Here is a 21,698-nt window from a genome sequence, read left to right on the forward strand (position 1 = left end):
AGAGCGGATTTTACTGATAATTAGAACGTTGAGGCTTGCGAGTAGAGGTTATTTTGTCCTGTAATTGGACTTACAGGCAACATTACTAGTCTTGTTATGACATTATATTCAAACATTTTGTTTCATATATATTAGTGGTTATTGATATAGCCAGAATATTTAATAAGAGACTTGTCAGCTATAACAGGAAAAGCGATCTGAAAGCCTTAATTGGGGCAACCTTGACTCGGCCAACCTTGATTTATTTCCCCCTGCGTTCCGGGCCAAGCCTACCTGTCTTTTAGCTTTTCGGCTAAAAAAATACGTCAAACGAAGGTTAAAGGTGAGTTAAAGCTTGGCACTTTTAAGTCAAAGTACCTCGTAAGCGTTGTTATGACGGAACCATTGCTTGATCTCGTATCGCAGCTGTCCTAGCAAGACCAGAACGAGTGGGCTTGTTTTGTTTTTATTTTTGGCTCAACAAGTTAGCCAACTATAATCATAAACGTCAACTTTCCAAAGCCCAATCTGCGCTCAATAAATTCACTTTACATTTGATGAGTTACAAGAAGAGAATGATTTCAAATCAAAGTATCACAAATGTTGATTTATCGGTAAGACTTTCTTTAAATCAGACTTGGAAATATAGTACAAGACGTTTTTGTTGTTGTATTGAAAAGTCTCTGGAAGTGCTTTCAATAATTGGCCACCACTGGTATAGTGATGTCTAAAGTTATGATTTTAGGACTATTGTGTTGAAAATTGGTTTATTACGCGAAGCTTCATCTATTAAGGACGTGAGAGCCCTCTGCGGGTGCAATTACAGTACTGCAGGCTGCACGACGAGGTGAACGGTTCAAATGTGCACAAAATTGAATTGAATTTTGAAATGCAGTTAATTGCATACTAAAGTATACATCTTTTTAGGACCAAATTGTTAACCGATTAATAAATGAATTATTAAAAAATAGTAAGATGACAGTGTTTTAAGCTATTTATCAACAATATCTAAATGTAGTGGCATCAAAATATATCTACTTTTTTGTAGCATTATTGTAACCAGCTTACAAAGCAGCGTGCGAAACCCTAACCTATCATTGTATTTTTTTCCTGCCAGATTCTCTCACGGTGATGCGCTAAGAGGACAATGGAGACCCCGGACTGTCCCACCGAAGGGGAACCGTTGAAGGCCGGCGAGGACGGTTTGGAGACGGCACCGACAGAGACTGCGACGGAAGTGAAAAAAGGCTGCAAGGAATTTGTGGGACTTTCCAAACTTACCCACTGGCGGACGGCCATCTTCTTCCTGTCGTTGTTTCTCTGCCTCACGGTGGTCTTTGCCTTCTCCTTCATCATCCCGTGTCCGGTTAGACCACAGTATCAGGCTTTCTGGAACAGGACCTTCCCTGAAGCAGGTGCGTATAATAAAAAAATATGTTTCAGTAACATGGATGATTTTTTTGGACAACTGTAATTTTTGTTTTTTAATAATAGACGTCCAATCCATTTGAAGGGCATCAAATTCACAAATAATCTACAAGTGGTTTTGTTTCCACAGAAACGTATGACTTTTTAGCATTTGAAGATGTCAACAAAGACAAAGTGAAGGACATCCAGTTGGTGATAAAGGACAATACGACCGGTCCAAACAGTACATGTGGAAATGCAGGTAAAACGGAGCAGCCATTTTGGGTCAGAAAGACAATTAAAAAGCCAAAAACATAAATAGCCATATGTGTTGCCATTATCCAGGTTTGTCGTCGCCGTGCGTGTCCATGTTAGCGCTGGACGGGACGGATGGTGAGACCTTGTGGCAACGCCCGCTGGAGCCTGACTTCCACTGGGCCCAATGCGGTCTGGATGCCGACACGGGACGCAAGTGGGACTGTCTGGTTTTCCACGCCGACCAACTATCGGCGCTGGAGAAACTAAACGGTAGTGTGGGTCAAGTCTTACGCGGTAAACTTCAATTTCAAATCTGATGCGAAATTTTGTGTGTTCAGGTGAAGTCACGTGGCAGCAAAAGCACCCATCTGGTCTACACAGTGGGATTCCGGTGTTAAGTGTTCCGGATCTGGACGCGGACAAAGTTAGCGATATCGCCTTGGTGGGGTCGGATGGCGTTCAGGTTGGAGTTTTTTTCTTTTACTGTTAACGTTGACAGATTTGAACTAATGGTGGTTTTAAATACTAAAAATGCACATCAAAACATAATGGATATGTCATTAAAAATGAACTATATTCTTCCACCTGATAGACTCAGCTGGTTTTCCTCTCGGGGAAGAGGGGTATCCAGGTGGGATCCGAGGTGGTCTTAAACAGCTCCCCAACAGCCGTTCATCTTCTCCACCAAACTGGAGAGGGCGCCTATTATGTCCTTCTGCAAAATGGTGAGACAATACAATTAAATATTCATCCACGGAACAACAAATTAATTCTTTCTCTAGACCATGGCCTGTACGCTTTGGCTCTGTGGAGAATTGCGGCCAAAGCTAAAGATGGTTTGGAGGCGGGGCTAAAGAAGGACGAGCAAGTGGAGAGTCGAGCCGACAAAGTGTCCGGATTGGTGCCCGTTTATACGTAAGCAGGTGGTGGAATGTTCATGTTCGATGCGTCGATGTTCTGATTTGGATGGGTTGTTTAAGGTGGGATTCGGTGAGGCATGTGGTGAAAACTGAGAAAATGGAGACGTCCCATTTGGTGGTGGTTTCCAGCAGCGAGGTGGTCAAAGTGGACGCAAAGACGCTGCAAGTCCTGTGGACGTACAACACCACCTCAGTTCACAGGTTAAGTCAAATTTAGCAATTAAAAGTCAAACTATTTTGACAGTTGAGAAATCCTCAATCTTCTTTTATGAAGACTTTTCTACTTTATAATTTTTCAGTTCAATTAAAAATATTATTTTCATTTCATCATTTGTTTCATTAAGTAAAACAAAAAAGGAAAAATAATTCTTTGGTCTGAAATGGAACAAATATTCAACATTTTGTAGTCATTCAACCTTTTAGCCATAACTACAGAAATGTTATTGTGGAAAACAAAATAATTAGCACATAATTTAACATATATCTTGGGAATTATTGTCCAAAAAATACTCATAAAATGGCGTAACATTCTAATCCTCAACTCAATGTTCTCCTTTCTTTTAGCGAGCCAAGTTTTGGTCACTACAACAAAGACGGCATACTCGACGTTGTACTTGAAGAGGACATTGACAACTCCACCAAGAGGGTAATAAATGCGGGTAAAAACAATACAGGAAAGTCCAAATTTGTAGTAAGAAATATTTGTTCCACTTACAGGTGCTGATTCTTGATGGGAAATCAGGTGACACCTTGTGGAAAGTGGAACTTCTCTCCAGCTCCAACTTGCCTCGCCCAACTTCCATACACACCATCAACTCCATCTCCATCTTTATCTTGTGGGGGCTCCTCCCTTCCACGTCCAACTCTTCCGTAAGTCTCTTCTCACGAGTGTAGTGTTCACACGACTGTAAGAAAATGGAAAATTTGCCTTCAGGTACCGTCATTACCTGGTGAACGTCGGTCTTACATGCTGCATCCTCTCTACTCCAATGTGCTTCTCCAGTGTGAGAACTTCACTGAACACATTGTTACATTTAAAGGTAAGGTTTTTTTTCTTTTCATTTTAATATTTCTTAATACATTCCTTTTACTTGACTTTGTACTTTATAATACTTTAATGATGAGTGATGAGTATGTTAATACTTTAGTCCGTTTTTTCTGTTTGTTTCATATGTACTGTTAACGGATGCACTTTTTTACATGTATCGTATCTTGTGCCGGCCCATCTGTCAAATTTTTCAAGTCAATGTGGGCCCTGGGCCCAAAAGTTCGTCCACCCCTGGTCTAAGAGTTGTTTTTGTTGCAGCCACTTTGATGGAGCGAGGACGCCACGCCGCCTTCATCCTGCTGACGGGCCCTGGCGGCGAAGACACGCAAGCAGACGTGGTGGTCACCAAGTGGAAGCTGAAGCACGACGTGCCTCAGAGCACGGTGCTAGCCCTCGGCGACCAGACGTCCGAAATCAATGAGGACAACATCAAAGAGGCCTTTGAAAGGCTGCGCTTCAGCGAAGATTGACGGGAATTTGGACTGTTTCAGTGTCAAGTGTCTATTGTCATTTAGTACATTAGCATCAAATATACTTTTTTTTTTCTTTTTTTCAAAATTCCATATTCAAATAACTTATTAGGCTTCTTGCTAGTATTTGTCCAAAACTGCTGAATAACCTTAATGAAACTCGCTGTATTTTTACTTCTTGCACTTTCTCACAACAATACAATTGTTGAATTTCATTTCACAAAAACAGCTTTGATTATTGTGTATATGCAATCACACTTGTGCTTTAATGAAAGGTTGGTGGGGGGGTCATTGCTGTATATTTCATACTTAAGAGCCTTATAAATTTAAACTTGAACAACCCGCCATTTTTGTATGAACTGTGGTTTATTTTTTAAAAGATATAATGCTGTGTGGTTTTAGCATATCAATCTGATTGAAATTGGGATTTAAATCCATGGGATATTTGTGTTGTATATTAAAATATTGACAATGTTTTGCTTTAAAAGCCAGCTGGGGATTCTCCTTACGTAGCAATTTATTTGATATTAAAATTATTTTTAACACCCTGAAGTGGACTCAAGCCTAATTTGTCAACAATAACTATATATAAGTTGCAAGTACAAAATAGTAAGCAAATAAATATATAAATACATAAGTAAATAAATTGATAAAGAAAATATGAGCAAACAATTAACCAATAGGCCCCTGGATTTGAAGGGCACGTTACTACACCAGAACCTTCATGTTATTGTCATTCAAAATTAATAAGGGTTAATAAATAAAGTTCTACATTTATACTTCTCTTGTTTTTCGAGTTTAGGGAGCGTTGTTGTGGAAAATATACTGTAGTAGGTGATCCTACTGGAAGATTGAAAATGTCATTGATAAAAAGGATATTTTCTTCTTCTTGATATACTTTGTTGAACCGGTCCAAATGTCATCCTGATCCAGGCACTAATCTGATCTGGAACAACAACAATGTGAAATGACTAGTGTTGTAGTCTTTAAACCAGTCTTGGTGACGAACAAGGTTTTGGTCTAAGGCCACTGTTGGTCCTGGTTTTTGTTCCATCCGATCCAGCACAAACATTTTAACTAATGAAGTTTCTCCTAAAACAATTGATTATTGAATAAAACATAATAGCTTGATTTTTTTCCCCCTTCAACGTTTCTATTTCTGCTTCCCCTTTGAGTTGTAAGTACAAAATAATAAGCAAATGAAAAACATACATGAATTCATATCTACAATTTTATTTGACCTTGAAATAAGCTTCCATTTAATATACAGCATCAATCCATATTAAAAAAATAAATATTTTTTCCAAAACACTAAATACCAAGCATACTATAAATCGTCACCCCTTGCCGAGTTATAATCGAGCGACATTAAATCAAGTGCAACTGACATACGGTCATCCATCTTGTGGCCTGTTCACGTCAATGAATAATTGGAACGTGTCACGTGATGCTAACCGGGAAAAAGTGAACGCGTTCCGTCACGAGATTCTTCATCTCAAAATTTGAGGTAAACGACAGTCGTGTCTGCATATTATTCAAAATGTAAAGCTTTGGATGGCGACTTTAGTAAAGGTCACTTAGATATTAACTAGTTTAGTATATGATGTTGATTAAGCTAGCTTTTGGCAAAATACCCTATAATGCTAATCTTGGTGCATTTCCTCAAATAGTGACGGCTATTTTACTTATTTTGCAAAGTGAAAAAATAAATACCGTATTTTCTCGCATATTAGCCGCCTCTGTGTATAAGTCGCACCCTCAAAATTGCTTTAAAATCGTTGAATTCTACAATTTAGGTTTTTTCTTCTTCTTCAATTTCATTCATAGATATCACAATAAATGTTGTTAAGCATTTTATCTTTTCTCTATTTACAAATAAATGACCTTATCTGTCACATTTTTGCGTTATGGCGTTTCGTGCATGTCAAGTCTAATTTATGCCCATATAAGCCGTACTCTCAATCCAGTCATCATTTTGTTTAGTAATAAATACGGCTTATATACGAGAAAATACGGGTATATGAGAAAATCGGATATGTATTAAAGGCGATAGAATGCTTGCTGCCAGCCAATGGATCAGATGTCTATTCCAGTTAATAGCAGCTAATGAGTATAAAGTACATATTTAAAATAAAAATCAATACAAAAAGCTCTCAGACACATTAGCCAACCTGAATAAATGACGGCTAGTTACTGATAAGTATATGCATTGCATTACCTTTGTTTAGGCAAAGAACTATCAGTGGATTAATTGATAAATACATGAACAAAGTACTATCAAGTGGTTAAATGATGAATAAATGAATGGTCTACCATTAGTGTATTCAATGATAAATGAGTTAAGTACATTTGAAAGTGGACTGGCTATTTATTATATTGATATATTTACACGGCACTGGCAGAGTACAGGCACAGTAAGAAGAAAAAAGCCCAGCATTCATTTCGCCAGAAACCAACCAGAAAGTTGATTACGGCTGCGTTTGTGTGCGTGTGGCAAACCCGTTATGATCGATGCAAAACGTATCCTCTTCAGTGTGGGGTGGGTCATGCAGATCTCAGTCTTGTAGAAGGCAGATTTCAGCCAATGGAGGCCAAAAGTCAAGCTACACGTCAGTATCTCCTCTGTCCAGGTTTTCCCACGTCGGTCATGCAGGTTTTGGGCCGGAGAGCTGAAAAGAGGGAGGACGCATTTCAAGAGGACCGCCATTTTGTGTCAAATTGCCCTCTACTTACCATTAAGAACAAATTAATCACATTTTTATTACCAGAATTTGAGTACAATAAAAAGATTTATGAATGTAAATATGTTTATTAATTTGTGCTGTTCCTTATTAAATAAATAAAACTCAAACAGAAATAAAGTATTTCAATATTTAATTTTTCAGCCTGAACTTACATGGCCAAAAATTGAATTCTTTACATGATGTAAAAATAAGTTATTTTATTCTGGTAATTTTATCACTTTTTTTTTTCAATCTCTTAATATTTAGGCAAAAAGCAGTTTGAAAAAATATGGACGTGCAACAACTTTCATTTCACATTACATTAGAAGCTACAAAATGACTTTGACCTTGCAATAATTAAATCAGAATCTTGTAATATTACAATTTTTTCTGTCGGGATATTGCATTTCCCTTGGCGCGTCAGTCTATTGGAAAAAATCTAGCGTAAAATTTTCAAATCCACTGAGCACCCTTCACAGGCCTTACCTGGGTCCGCTGCCTGCTTCTTTTTGTTGTGATGGACGATCTGATTCTCATTGGTCATCTTCACATCCTGATCTTCCACATAATTACTATATTGGGGCAAAATGATGCAGAAAGATCATTACAGTAATTGTTTCTTAATCTATTGAAGCAGAGAGGAAAAGACTGGGATAGGAAGAGAAGGAAAACAGATTAGGACTCTGGGAGATAACCAAGTGGGGAAGAGTTGAGGACCATTTTCAATGTGACCACAAGGGGCGCTCTATAATCCTACTCACTGTTGTTGGCGTCTGCTGCTGTGGGGGCTGAGGTAAAGAAAAGCACAGCTGGTTCACGCCAATGTGACCTTTGATCTTAGCTCGTTTTTCCCCACATTTCATTTGAATTCAGCTACATTTTTGACATTTTTCTGCAGTGTTTTTTCTTCTTCTCAGTCTTACCTAATGACTGTGTTCCTCTCACGATGCGCTATGTAGGCGTTGTCGGTGAACAGGATGGTGTGGTATGGCACCGCCACGTCACATGTGGGAAGAATGCCACGACTCATGTGGGTCACACAGTCTAGGATGCCGTTGTACACCAGGAGGTCGTCCACAAGTAGCTAAACGCAAAAAACACAGTCTTCCAATCACAAAATACAAATAAGAGCTGTAGATATTTTTGTCAACATTGATGCTACTCTATAAGTAATGGCAAGTCCGAAAAAACGCACCTTATGGAGAAGCATTACCAATTTTGTCATACGCAGTTTCTGGGTTTGCAGACAATTAGGCTTTTGTTGTTGTTGATGAGGACCAAGCCTATGTCCGATTATTATTATTATTATTCATGTTTTTCCCCTTAGCTACCTTGTTGTAAAGGGGTCAGGGGTCAGTTATTATTTTTATTTTTTTACCCCTTATCCTCCTTATTTTCACTATCCCACTTAAGGAATCAAAGCACCAAATGATGGTGATCAGATTTTTTTTACATTCATGTGCTTGTTGACCTTTTCCTACCTGGCAAATCTTTACCATACCACAATTTTTTTTTTTAGAAAACATGAAATTTACCCCAAACTCTTTTACTCCTCTCAGTGGGGTCTTGGAGTAATTCCACAGTTTAATCATGGACACAGTCACCGGTTGATCAAAGATGACGTATACACGATTAACCTGCAGAGCAAAAGATACATTCGTCAGCAAATACCAACCATCTCCAAGCTTTTCCAATTCTACTTTTTAAAATTCCACTCCCACCAGTCCGGGTAGCACAGGCGCCAGCCACATGTGTCTTCCATCCTGCGTGCTGTTGACAGCGTCTATTAATTTATCCGGAGTCCTCACGTCACCGCTCACGTTGTCCAGGACGTTAACGCTGTCTGGGAAAGCGGCGATGTCTAGTCAAATTTGGTTTAAGTTCCATCTCGGTTTTGTGGTACCATAAGACATTTTTAAATTTGGTTTGAAAGGATACTATTGTCACTCAGAGTGATCTTCTCATGATTCTGGTTGTAGAACTCGAGACCATTCAGGCCGATGTAGTACGGGTCTCCCCAGGTGGTTAACAGCTGCAGCTGAAAGATGACTGGCAGGAATAACAAATTAAGGAATATTAATAAAGCAATGGTCAAAGCACCTTTGTAGGCTTTAAAACGTCCCAAAAAAAAGGATACATCCACAAGGCATGATGGGAGCTTCGTAGTCCATGCTGGCTTGTTCGGCTTTCTTGGAAGTTCGCCTGTTGAATTGTGGAAATTGTGGGTGTTAAGTCATCATTTTCCAATCGTGTGGCTTTTTGAAGCTGAATCAAAACTTGTGAAAGGCATTCGTCACTAGCAGACAATCCGTTTTGATAGTCAAAGTCCATTAGACGTCTAGAGCCTTCAAAGGCAATGAAACTTAAGCATTCACAGTCGAAATGATTCGGATGCCTATCCCCTTTAATAAGTTATGGAATGGGTTAAAGAAAACAATAGTAAACATCTTTCATTGAGGATGACATAAATAGTACTGAAGGATAGACATTAAGTTACTGCAAAATTTGCTTTTGTAGGCCTTTTCTTCTTCAAACAACTAAATGTTCTTACTTGTTTGGGTATTCTTCCAAAGTCTTGTTTTCAACAGGTATCTGGAGATAGTCCACAAATAGGATCTCTTGTGCAAAGTCAAAATGACAGTTCCCAGGTCCTTTCCTGATCAGGAAACCCTCAACTGGCGAAATGGCGACTTGGTCAAGAATGACATGGATTACCTTCACCTGGGGCGCCACATTACTTTTGTCATTATCTAGCATCATTATCCGCCATCCAGGACCGCAGTGTTTTTCTTACCCCTCTATAGGAGTCCTCTGGGGATTTATTATAGTTCCAGATGCGGAGCCCCGCAATGGTCTGCGCCTCAGGCAAGGTGATAGTCACTGTGTGAGGTTCTCCATAGGAGAAAGGGATCAGCCACATGTGGTGGTCGTCCGTGGTGATATTGTGACCGTCAATGAGCCTGGAAATGAAGGACAGGCGCCATTTTGTAAGGCCGTCTTTGGACATTAGATAAAGTCTGACATACTTGTCGAGTGTGTGCCAGTCATTGCTGAATTCCGGAAGCTCGTTGAGGTCCCCGGGCGATGCCGCCACCATACTGAGATCCAAGGGTAGACCGTCGCCGTCTTTCCCGACCACTTCCAGCCCCGTCAGGCCCACGTAGTGAGAGTCTCCCCACGTCGACATCAGGTCCAGTCGAAGGCCTAATGCGGGTTCAAATTATGACCACGTCTGGATTTAGCAACTAAAAAAAGTGTGTACAATGGAGCGAAAACGGTTTAAATTGTGCGCTCACACTTTCCGGTGTACATCCCGGGAATTTGCTCCGTGTTTTCCAACTGGCTTATGTTGACGTTGAGCTGAAGTTTTGCCTGAAAGAAAAGTTGCATTTCAGTAGACTATAGTATTTACATTCATACTGTTCACTTATTGGCTACCATTGACGGTGAAAGACAAAAATTTAACTGAACTTTGCACATGTGCACTTCAACCATCAGACTAAGGACATTTAATTGAATTCAAATGTAGAAAAATACTTACAGCAAGGTCTTCCTCTCGGAAGCCGGCCTGCGTAAAAGGTCGTTCTTCGCCTTCGCCGTCTGCTGTTCGCGGTCGCCGCAGCTCCTCTTCATGTATCGGATTCTCCGACGTTTCGCTCTCACCATGGAATGTTTCGTCAAAATGGGACATGGCCTCCAAGATTTCATCGTCGGTGGTGAACAAAATGGTGTCCCCAAATTGATCCAACCCTAAAAATTGGGGTAAGAAAAATTCAATAGCACAGACGAAACTAATTGACAGCAATGCAGGTTATCTTCTTTGTAGAGCACAACAATTTACTTTGACTTTTTCCTCTTTCATACCTCCCGAGAGAGTCCCAGAAGCCTTTGCAATCTCTCCTCGAAAGATACACCTCCCTTCCAGCAGCATCTCCACCTCCCTCACGCCCCGGAAAGAGTGAATTCGCGACTTGTTGTAGTTCCACACTCGGATCATGGCGATCTGGTAGGCGTGTCCGAAGTCCAAGAAAACGGTGTGGCGCCGCCCGGGCGTGAAGGGGGCGAGCCACAGGTGCATGTCGTCCTGAGTGCGGTGAACGCCGTCCGTCAGGTTGGCCACCACGCGGGGGTCCTTGCCGTACGCCGGGAGTATGTTGATGTCGGGCGGGTCGGCGTTGATGCGAGCCGGTCGGAGGGGCTCGCCGCTGGAGCTGAAAACTTCCAGGCCGTTAAGGCCCACGTAGTGGCGGTCCCCCCAAGTGGAGAGAATATTTATGACCAAACGTTGGCCTTTGGGGAGCACCGGGATCTCAAATTCTTCCTCCTGCTCCGGGAACCAATCCCCTTCAGAGGCCTCACTTGGGAACCCTCTGGTGGTCCCGAGAAAGGTCGAAGGCGGGCGGGCGGGCGCGTTGGAGAAGTTGACGGGGGCAGCCGGTGAGCTACGGCCGTGTTGTTGATGCTGGAAGTCGTCAAAGACGTCGCCCTCCAAGCCCGTGTTGGAGATGCGACCTCGTTGGCACTGGTTGAACTTGGTGAGTGAGTCCCACGATTCCATCAGGGTTTCGTCCCGGTGGCTGTGGCCCAGAGGTCGCGGCGTTCGCTGCCTCCTGCTGGTGTTGGCCTCTAAATGAGAATAAAGTGATTCAGAAAAAGAACCAATGAATATTGTACCATATTTTCTGCACTAAAAGACTCACCAAAAAGACTCACCTAAAAGACTCACCTAAAAGACTCACCTAAAAGACTCACCTAAAAGACTCACCTAAAAGACTCACCTAAAAGACTCACCTAAAAGACTCACCTAAAAGACTCACCTAAAAGACTCACCTAAAAGACTCACCTAAAAGACTCACCTAAAAGACTACAGTTACAACAGCTCCATCTGGTATAACACAATCCCTCACCACTACTACTACCACTACCATCACTTCTACTACGCTTTAGCTCAAAACGAGCCTTCTCACCTGGGTTTGACTTGTGTTGCTCCTCCGTCAACCTATTTCTCAAGGAGGTCCTCCTTCCGCTGAAAGGCCTCTCGTGCTTGAGTTCATCCAGCAAATCACAGTCGAGGTCCAGAGAATCTGCTTTACGCTGCGCCCCATTGGCTCCCCGTTCCCCGCCCCGGCACACCCGACCAGGGTTACACGGCAGCTCCGGGAGCAACGATTTGGCCTCGGCGGGGGGCTGCTGAGGCACCAGCCAGCGCGGTCGCTCCAGACCGGCCTCGCATCCCTCGGGAGCGGCCCGCTTCAGGGGCTGGAGCCACTGTGGGGTCATCTTCGAGGACGACGGCTGCACGGTGACTGTCGGCTCCGGCTCGTCGAACAAGAGCCGAGCGGAAAGGGAAGGAAAGGGCGCGCGAGAGCTTTCCTGAGTGTCCGTCATGACTTGGTCGGAAGCGTCGGACGTCGGCACGGCGGAACCGAGGTGCTGGTGGGCTTTGCCGTCATCGTGGCGAAGGGGGGTGGCCCCCCGGAGGTTGTATCCGGAAGAGGAAGGGGTGGAAAATAAGGATTCTGAAACCTGGAAGTCCTGGAGCTCCACGGTGGTGCTGTAGTCGAAAATCTGGTTGCCGCAACCACGCTCGAGCTCGCCCTCGAATACCAGCGTGCTGTTTAGGTACAACTTGACGTGGCGGGCGCCGATATCAAGTTCCTGAAAAATAAGAAACAGAATAGTAGCAGTGAATGAGTCAAGTGGCTAAAAAAAGTTTTGGGCATGTTTTAGGGCAATGTTTCAACAACAACAAAAAATTGACTAGCAAAATAATTGCTAATAAGTTTCCTTTGTTTTATAGCTATGAAAAATAATGACATGCAATGTAAAAAGGTAAAGTCATGTAAACGTAACCAAATTAAGATAGAAAAATAACATGATAAAATGTAAAGGTTTACTCAATCACTTTGTGTAGTTTGCATGTTCTCCCCGTCTTTGCGTGAGTTTTTTACGGGTATTCCGGTTTCCTCACAAATCCCAAAAATATGCATGCTAGGCTGGTTGATCACTCTAAACATGAGTGTGAGCGACAGTGTTTTTTTTTTTTGTCTCCTCTTGCCCTGCGATTGCCTGGCCACCAATTCAAACACCCGAAAAAACCCAAATATTTCCCACATCTTTATCTTTCCCACAAATATTCAACTACCACAGTCAGACACTCCAAAGTGTGTTAAACCTGTGCTAAGTAGCCGCTATGAAAAACAAGACATGGCAGACGCCCATCTTAAATCCGATTGATCCCCATGGTAGAAATCCCACAAACACCCTGGTCAAAAAAAAAAAATAGAACAAACCCATCCAAAACTCACTTACCTGAAACTCTTGCTGAAGATCTGGGAATTATACACACTGTATAAGTAAATCAAACAATAGTTGGCGGGTGCGGGTGTTCGGTACCCCTGAATGAACAACAGTGAGGATGAAAGGACACATTTCCTCTTGCACTAATCTCCCGCGGCTAATCTCTCTGTGCTCCACATTTGGGACAGACTGAGTGGCGGCTCTGCCAACAAGCCTGACGTAACTGAGGGAAAGACGGAAGGGCAAAAAAAAGAAAAGAAAAAGGTACTAACGTTGAGGCTTCGGTTGTAGTTCCAGATTTTGATGCGAGAGATCTTAAAGTCTGCCGAGCGCTCCGTATTCCGGATGATGAAGTAGAGCTGGATGGGAGGGTGGAAGGGGCACGTCCACATGTGGCGCTCCTTGGTGGTCTGTCATCCAAACAAAAGCAGTCATGTTCCTTTTAGATTAAGAGATAATCGGTGTCAAACCTGAGGTAAGGGGGCCACATTTGGCCCACACTGATGTTTTGTCAAATTGTGTGCAGTGAGTTATTTCTCGCTAAAATAATGTTTCAATAGTTTTTAAAGTCCTTAAAAGATTGGGGAGATATTATTACTATTACTATTAATAAAATAAACAAATAAATAAATGGTAAATATAAAATTCAATGAAAAATATTTGGAGAAAAACCTTCATAGGTCATTACAAGGAATATTTGTGGATTTACTGCCTTTTTGCTTTTGTAAAATAATGTGAATAACCTTTTTTCAATGATAAAATGAATACAATTTGAATGTACATAATTCAATGATTTAAAAATGTATAAATGTGAAAAAAGAATATTTGCCTTTAAGATGCCCAAAAAGGGGATTGCATAAATTTTAGGTCATAGTGTTGAGTTATGTGATCATTGGTCAACCTCAGTTGTCAATATATAGCCGGAATTAGGATGTGGCCCCAAATTAAAGTGACGTTGAACACCAACCTTAGCTTTGCCGTTGACAAGTGCCGTCAAATTCCCGGGATAGTCAGCATTCCTGATGTCCAAGTCGTGGGGCGACACGTATAACTTCTTGTTGCCCGGGCCCAAAAACTGGAGTTCAGTCAGTCCCACTAGTAACTGGTGGCCCCAGTTGGACAGGATCTCCATGGTGACATAAAGTGCGGGCGGGACCTCGGAGGAACGCCTCGGCTGGCGTGAATGCACGCGTGAAAAAGGTGTTCTCAAGGATCCCCGACGGGGCATTTTGGGACTCACCGTGAGTTTGAGGGATTCTGGTTGGGGACCCAGAGGAATGTGTGATGCGGGCGACGATTCCAGCTCCTCCAAGGCTTTCAGCAGTTTGTGCTGCTCCCTGAAAAGCAACGTGACAATCTACTCACTTTTTTTTTTTTTTTAATCATCATCACTATTCTCGTGCTCAGGGGAGGACAAGCAAATATTGTGTCTCATGTCTTTGCTAAAAATAGCAATTTCGTGCCTTCAACTGTGATGTGTTGTACAGAGGCCGATTTTGAGGATAAAAGATGTTTTTTGAGTCAGTTTTTTTCATAGTAGTATTTTCTAGGATAAAGAATTGCATACACTATACAGTACACACATATATACAACCTTACATAAGATTATATATACAGTTGTGCCTTGAAATACATTTTTTTGCATTTTGTTATGTTCTTACCTGAATAAGCATCTGAATTCAGTTTTCCCTATTCATGCTGGCAGCCTCCACTTTTCCCACTTATATTTTTCTTTTTTTACTATTTAACAAATTGCTGCTGTAGTGAAGCGAGTCCAGACTCATTTACTGAAATGGACCCTTCCAATTAGCACAATTTTTAGCATTCAAGCCAAAGCAATAAAAGAGACTGTACATGGGCAAACAGCTGGCTTGGTCATTCATATTTAAAAGTTTTGCTTGTTAACTATAGCAAAAATAGAAGTACTTATACCATGACAAACTCATCCAACATTTTGAATTCAAAATGTTTGCTCCTCTGACAAATTTTTGAGTCAAAGTTTGGTATTTTTTATCTTTTAAATGATAGCAACAAAAAGGGGCCAAATCGCTTATATAGAAACTGTACATTTAAATTCCCATTGAGTTAAAACTACATAGAAAATAGCCCCCTTTTTATAACTGGGATGGAATTAAAGAGTACACAGCAATTCTGCTTTGTGTCACAAAAAGCATCATTACGGGCTTCTTTGAGTCTAACCTGGATCCCATGAGAGTGATTCTTTGCATGGCCACGGCAACGCCACTCTCTTTGTCGCCGCTATCGCCGCGCGCTAAGCCGTTCAACAACTGCTGCCCTCTGCCCTGGATCAAGTCAAATGGGATCAAAGAGTCAAGACTCGCACACAAAGCTCAGTGTTTGATCCAAATCTATCAGCGGGTTTAAAATGCTCCAAACCATTTTGCGAGAAAAAAGCTCGGGGCTGTGATTTTCGCGCTGGATGGCTTGGCACACCTCGCGGGCCAACTCGTCCGGGTCTCGCTCTGGCTTAGAAACCCTCCTGCTGGCGGATAGCGGCCTCTCCGTTTGACCTGTTGACCCTGAGAGAAGAATTTGTTAAAGAAGAGCTAATAATTGCTGGTTTTGGTTTTCAGCAAAAACTTACTCGGATGACTCCAGCTGTCTTTTGAAGGCGGTATATCTAATGTTTTGCTCTTCACCAATAGTGGTTTGGCGGCTATGAAGTTGTCGCTGTTTTCTCTTCTTTTAGCTGACAAAGAACGTTCAAGTTTGCGGCCTGCAAAAAAAAATATTATTTTAATTATTTGCTTTTTGGTGGATTAAAAAATATACAATACAACCATGACATTTTGTCAGAAAAAAAAACAACAACGTTAAATCCCATTTTTGGGTGAAAAAATATAAATCATAAGATATTTTTTTAAAACTAGACTTTCTTTGGCCCCAAAAATAGGCTAATGAAAATTTGAACTTTTCTATAAATATCTTACTTTTTTGTCAATTATTGATTGAAAAATACACAGTATCTTGAATGGAAAAAATCAATAAATTTAAATGTTATTATTAAAATGTGTATTAGTATTTTTGTTTTAATTGTGCATTTTTCAGTTTGTACCTACCTTTCAGCGCCGGTCCAAAGTCGAGCACAATTAGGTTGGCTGGATCGAAATGACCCTGCGGACCGCCGCTTCGTAAATTGGTCGAAGATTTGGAAGAGGACACGGGAAGTCCCAGTTCGTCGAGACTTTCGGTGCTCTCTGCGCGGTCCAGGTGTTCTTCTACCCACTCTTCGTCCGATTCCTCTCCCGCCGAGCCACGGGCACTTCGCCGCATGCTGTTCTCCAGACTACGCCTTAAAACCTGAGCCAATCAGTAACCTCTCGTCATCAACCATGTACAGTACACATTACATGTTAGCAATATAATACAGAGTAATATTTATTACAGCAATAAATGACAAATGTAATATAGTAATTGATGATATTAAAGTTTCTATTTTCAATTTCCAAATAAACCACTTGCTTCATTCAAAATGACAATATAAAGAAACACTTATTTTCAAGAATCAACTTAAACAAAGTAACAAAGTATTTATATACTTGCTGTCTACCAACCTTGACTTCCTCGAGATTAAGAAGCACCTTCTCGCCGTGCTCCTGACTGGCGGGTCCCGCCTGACCGTCGGCGAATGAACGCGAAAGCGCGCAGGTGTCCCTCGAGGACCGTGGGCTGGAACTCTGCCAAAATGCAAAAGTGTTACAAAAGCTACAGCTGATGCAAAGCCCCTCCCCCTTATCGTCAAAAAAGTGCCTTTTTACCTCCATGTCTATGCTTTCATAAGGCTCAAAATCATCAGAGTAGATCGTTTTCGGGACAATCTTCAAACTGGCACCATCCTCCGTCCGGATTACGACCGAATCCTGCTGAAACAGAAACTCGTTGATTGCCAGTCTTCTGCGATAAACGCCCACCCAATCCAGTCGCCACCCTCCCACTTTGAATGAATTAGGACGTCTACATGGCCTCAAAACAATTCACAGCACAAGAACGATTGGGCGTCAATCATCGTCAATGGCAGCGAAAGAGTTACAGAAGAGATCAACCACAAATCTGGTGCCTACCTGCGACCATTCTTTCCTCTTGACCTTCCCGGGGGCGGTCAGACTCCTCCGTTTGTGTCCCGGCTCCAAATCTTCAGTTATCCGCCGAGCGCTTCCACAGACATCTGCTGATGAGTCAGACGTCGCAGAAAAAAAAGGGAACATGAAGCGCGTGCGACGGACGCGGCGTCGACTTCCCACAGATGGAAAGGCTGTAATTATGCATGCAGATGGTCCCCGGCACGTATGAGCCAGATATGGAAAAAGCTGCTGCTGGACACAACTGTCACTATCATTTATTCATCACCGCACGACAACAAGCGGTCATTAAAATGGCTTATATAACCCATGTCCTACATTTAGTTGACTGACTAAATAATAGTGCCTCAAAACAAAAAAATAATGGCAATTTAACATTGTACATGCATGTTCATTCCAATTGGGAATTATTTTGTGACAAAAGTCTGCCTATGTTCAGATTTGTTGAATTTTAACATTGTATCTCAAAGCATTGTTCATTACAACTGTTAGCCATGTACAATACATTTTAATCTAATTATTGGCTGCATGTCTATTACAGAAGAACTACCAAATACTCTTCCATATTTTAACTAAACCAGTTTTTGTCAAAATACTAAATACGCCTTTTGTATCAAAACTACAACAAAAATTACGCAATGTGTTTTTCCTCAGAAATTGACATAACAAAAACATTACAATGTTGAAAGCCTTTGTTTTTGGCATTTTAACTTACCACGATGATTAATTTTGCACCGCAACGTCATGTTGTAAATAAGTTTTAAAGTTAAGTATCGTGCATAATTCCTTTTTTTGTCTGTCCACAAAACGTTTCTGAGTTACAGTTGATTTGCCGTTTGTGTTTTTTTATTTCTTTACTTTACTTTACTTTACTTCTTTACTTCTTTCATGTTGTAAATAAGTTTTAAAGTTAAGTATCGTGCATAATTCCTTTTTTTGTCTGTCCACAAAACGTTTCTGAGTTACAGTTGATTTGCCGTTTGTGTTTTTTTATTTCTTTGCAAGGATTACCTATTAAAAAAAAATGAAAGTATTTCAAAAGTATTAGAAAATGAGATAATATTGAGCACTCTTTTTGTAAGTGTCACTGATAAATGCCATTAGGAAAAGAATCCCAAAATCGGAATGTTCTCTTTACCCACTATGAAATATGATTTTTGACATTTGGCAGCTCTTATGGCAGTTTGTCATCAACAAACCTGAGGAGCAGGCGGGCCTCCAAACTGTTGTGGCGGGGACGAGTTTGCGTTCGAGGCCCTTTTCCCGCTTTTTGCAGGATTCGGCATTAGCTCCGTTGAAATAAATGGAAAATCCTTGTTCTAGTCTTTCCAACTCGATCTGTCTACGGCTTTTGACTTTGAGACGATTGACAATCCTGCGGACAGAATTGAACCTTATCAAACCAATCACTGCTTTGTACAGTTTGAACCAAGCATTAAAAGTCAATCATGAGTGGAACAAGTTTCCTGTGAAATGTAATCGGCCGTTCATCACCTGTTCTTGTGCTGGAGACCGATTAAAAATTCATCAGCGTTGTCAGCCAAAGCAGGAGTGAGCTTCCATGACTCCTGTATGAGCACATGCGACACACAATGAATGACATTAGTTGTTTGACTTTACTACTATGATTAGGAAGAACCACCAAGTGGGTGGAGTAAATTAAAAGTGAAAAATATCATAAAATGTGAAAAGCTAAACTCAGTTTAAAATATTATATATTTTAACATTTTTGCTATTTTAAAACTGTCAATCAACTTTAGATTTTTTGACCAAGCAAAAATATGCAATTTTAATGGGAGCTGATGAGTTGAATCATCCCTAAAATAATCATAAATTAATATGCAATGTTATGAAGCGGTATAAGAGGCAAACAAGGAAATAAATGAAATAGACCTACCAAAATGCAGTCATAATATTACGAGTTTGACTTATTTAAATAAGGGACAACAAATACTGAAAATATTCATATTCATGTTAATGAGTAAGCAATGTAAAATTGTAGCCGAGAGCTATAATTACCATCTTTAGTCCCTGGTGCAGGTTGAATGTAAACAATGACACTTGACATTACATATTGCGATTTAATACATAAGGTAAAATCACTTATGAAACCTATTTAAATCTCATAATATTAGGCTTTTTGCTCTTTCTTTAGCTCTAACAGAATGTGATAACTTTACACCTGTCCTGGGGGGGGATATATTTAAAGAAGTCTAGAACCAAGCATAACAAATCCAAGTCCTAATTTCTGTCATTTGAATCTCCATGCATCGTCATGCAACATTAGCAGGATAGAACAATAAACCCCAAAAACCCTTACTTGTGCATTACTACAGCTACTGGATCTGTCCAAGAGAAGAAGACGAGCAAAGTAGGGAAGATGAAAACAGAATAGTGGTTAAGAGGAAGCAAGAGTTGAAATTTCAAGTGTCATGACGTTTCGAGTATAAAAGGAGGCGAGATGCGTCACTAAACTGAGCGGACGTGGCCTACCTACCTCGTTTTTATAGTCCATTATAAGGCGGAGGAAAGTGAAGATGCTGTGTCCACATAACCTCGTGGTGCGTTCAGGTGCCCCCGGAAAAAGAACAACAGCAGCAGCAGCACCACAGCTCGTCTGACCTTGATTGGATAAACCACGAGGGAAGAGCTCAACTTTCACAAAGACTGTATCCACTGCCCTTTAACCGCAGCAGAAGTCTGTAGTAAGGAGAAGACATTTTGTTAAAATTCATTGTTTTCTGGAGTCTTACTATTTATGTGCTTAGGTGAAGACAACCACGATTATTGTATTGCACGGAACGTTTTGTCGACTACCTATGTGATGATCACAGTTACGTGTGCGCTTTGTAGAAGTGGATACAGATTGAAATCCGATATATTTCCATGCCTGGCATTTGACTAATTATTTCATATAAAAACACGTTGGTCGGTAAGACACACCTGATAATTGTTGCATCCATCGCTGCAGGTGGATATGGAAAAAATAAAGACACCAAGGTTAGCTTTCAATACTTCCGGATGAAATATATTTTTGCCTAGCAACGGGACACAAATATCCGCTAATTACACGACAGTGTATTCTTTTCTTTTTACATTTAAGGGACTTAAAGGTAACTCAGAACCCAACAAACTCTGTCTTCAATAAAAGTAAAACATGGGGGCATATTATAAGGGGTGGTGTTAACTGGCCCTTGCAAAAAGAGCCAAAACGTGAAATTTACCTTAAATAGTAGAAGTGTACAGAAAAAGAAACGCAGTTAGCGCATGCTAAAACCAAAATGCTAACGGTCTAGCACCAACAGAATACTACACAAAACCAGAAAACATGAGTTGTTCATTCAGAATACTGTCAACTTTCACCACGTGGTTATTATTGAAAACACTTACCGACCTGTAACAAAAAGTATATATAAATTAGTAAGCAAAATGCTGCTTTTTCTCATGTGTCCACTATGTTGGGATGCTTGGTTACCAGGATGTTGCTCAACCAATCAGGAAAGCCGTATGTCTCGATGACAGCCCCCTCCGAGAGGAAGATACGCCCACTGTCAAAGTGCAAAAGTTGAACACTGTTTATTTCTTATAAATCAATACAGTTTATATAAACCAAAGGATAAAATGAGGTCTGAAATAAAACCGCTGTTGTTGTAAACTCAGTAGATTAGGTTTGCTCACTCTTTTTCACCGCAATCATTGCACCATTTTAGCATTTCTAAATCATTTCATGTATTAGTGTGCTTTTCCCATAATTGACAACTCAGTACACTAGTAGATAACATAAATGTGAATAGGTTGATGGTGACTTAGTATTTTTCCAATTGCACTTAACAAACTGGCTGCCATTAACAGTGACAGACGTCCAAATTACATCAAGACAAGTAACAAACACCTAAAATCACAACTGAAAAAAACACTTGAGGGAAGGCATTTTAGATTTAAGTCATGTGTTATATTACATGATTTAACTCTTAATATTGTGAGAACAAAATCTGAATATATTTCTTATTACAATAGCATTGTATCATGAGATACTATTTAGGTACAATGGAGAATTAGGTACTACTTAGTAATAAGGGGAAAAAAGGGCCTGTGAGAAGTCACATTTAAATATTTGATTATTTAAGACATAAAATGATGGGAACAAAGTTTTTAAAAAATATATAGCCCATCGTACTATACACTTCCCATTAAAAATTAATGGACATCTACCACTGTCAATGTCAGGCAATGAGTGAACATTCCAAAAAAAGAAAAATTAAAGAAGTGGCTGAATTGTCTTAATCAATAGGACAAAGCACACTAGAACATGAAATTGAATCTGCATCAAGGTTATATAATAAATGCTCAACCTGCTCTCCATACTTGTCTAGTAATCTTAGTAACATGTGTAAATGAATTTAATGCAGTTGAAAGTCACCATCACATTTAAGCCTCGGTTTTGTGCAATATTAAAGCCACCAGCAGTCAGCTTTGTGAAATGTGAACAAGCT

The 21,698-nt window shown here is 40.7% G+C and overlaps 2 protein-coding genes and 1 long non-coding RNA gene across 13 annotated transcripts; 2 read left to right on the plus strand and 1 right to left on the minus strand.

Moving 5' to 3' along the window:
* Positions 1–12: 12 nt before the first annotated feature.
* Positions 13–4,634, plus strand: fam234a (family with sequence similarity 234 member A). 2 transcript variants are annotated; one of them, XM_077739758.1, is made up of 12 exons: positions 13–322; positions 1,097–1,394; positions 1,538–1,648; positions 1,732–1,914; positions 1,983–2,107; positions 2,237–2,369; positions 2,427–2,559; positions 2,625–2,765; positions 3,129–3,210; positions 3,282–3,434; positions 3,499–3,604; positions 3,871–4,634. In XM_077739758.1, exons 2-12 carry the CDS (start codon positions 1,127–1,129, stop codon positions 4,080–4,082), a joined length of 1,647 nt encoding a protein of 548 aa, XP_077595884.1. In that variant the 5' UTR covers positions 13–322; positions 1,097–1,126; the 3' UTR covers positions 4,083–4,634. The 2 variants fall into 2 exon arrangements, with proteins under 2 accessions (XP_077595884.1, XP_077595885.1); XM_077739759.1 differs by lacking the exon at positions 13–322 and adding an exon at positions 394–593.
* Positions 4,635–6,103: 1,469 nt separating this feature from the next.
* katnip (katanin interacting protein) lies at positions 6,104–20,707 on the minus strand. Of its 10 annotated transcripts, none has more exons than XM_077738789.1 (30): positions 20,596–20,682; positions 20,149–20,170; positions 19,703–19,827; positions 18,700–18,773; positions 18,405–18,580; positions 17,188–17,294; positions 16,885–16,986; positions 16,681–16,803; positions 16,186–16,426; positions 15,711–15,842; positions 15,503–15,645; positions 15,305–15,408; positions 14,346–14,442; positions 14,073–14,279; positions 13,378–13,515; positions 11,773–12,463; positions 10,670–11,431; positions 10,347–10,555; positions 10,102–10,177; positions 9,832–10,009; positions 9,600–9,765; positions 9,357–9,526; positions 8,943–9,007; positions 8,744–8,854; positions 8,527–8,666; positions 8,341–8,442; positions 7,729–7,889; positions 7,567–7,593; positions 7,292–7,377; positions 6,104–6,751 (listed from the first exon to the last, which is right to left on the minus strand). In XM_077738789.1, the coding sequence occupies exons 2-30, from the start codon at positions 20,162–20,164 to the stop codon at positions 6,693–6,695; spliced, it is 4,788 nt and encodes a 1,595-aa protein (XP_077594915.1). In that variant the 5' UTR covers positions 20,165–20,170; positions 20,596–20,682; the 3' UTR covers positions 6,104–6,692. The 10 variants fall into 10 exon arrangements, with proteins under 10 accessions (XP_077594915.1, XP_077594914.1, XP_077594916.1 ...); XM_077738788.1 differs by having other exon boundaries at positions 16,885–16,989; XM_077738790.1 differs by having other exon boundaries at positions 14,073–14,442; positions 16,885–16,989; positions 19,703–19,905; positions 20,600–20,707.
* On the plus strand, positions 19,732–20,864 carry LOC144211485 (uncharacterized). Its single transcript, XR_013329611.1, has 2 exons — positions 19,732–20,205; positions 20,684–20,864. It is a non-coding gene; the product is annotated as an uncharacterized LOC144211485 (long non-coding RNA).
* Positions 20,865–21,698: the final 834 nt, after the last annotated feature.

Source organism: Stigmatopora nigra, chromosome 18 (assembly GCF_051989575.1).
Source record: "Stigmatopora nigra isolate UIUO_SnigA chromosome 18, RoL_Snig_1.1, whole genome shotgun sequence".
Taxonomy (NCBI): Eukaryota; Metazoa; Chordata; class Actinopteri; order Syngnathiformes; family Syngnathidae; genus Stigmatopora; species Stigmatopora nigra.

Excerpts from the sequence above, each read along its gene's own strand:
- fam234a (XM_077739758.1), top strand. The coding sequence starts at position 1,127 with ATGGAGACCCCGGACTGTCCCACCGAAGGGGAACCGTTGAAGGCCGGC. Across the intron at positions 1,649-1,731 it reads CAGTACATGTGGAAATGCAG|GTTTGTCGTCGCCGTGCGTG; the intron begins GTAAAACGGAGC and ends GCCATTATCCAG. Across the intron at positions 3,435-3,498 it reads CTTCCACGTCCAACTCTTCC|GTACCGTCATTACCTGGTGA; the intron begins GTAAGTCTCTTC and ends ATTTGCCTTCAG.
- katnip (XM_077738781.1), bottom strand. Across the intron at positions 16,804-16,884 it reads ATGAAAGCATAGACATGGAG|AGTTCCAGCCCACGGTCCTC; the intron begins GTAAAAAGGCAC and ends GCATTTTGGCAG. Across the intron at positions 14,443-15,304 it reads ATCACTCTCATGGGATCCAG|GGAGCAGCACAAACTGCTGA; the intron begins GTTAGACTCAAA and ends GTTGCTTTTCAG.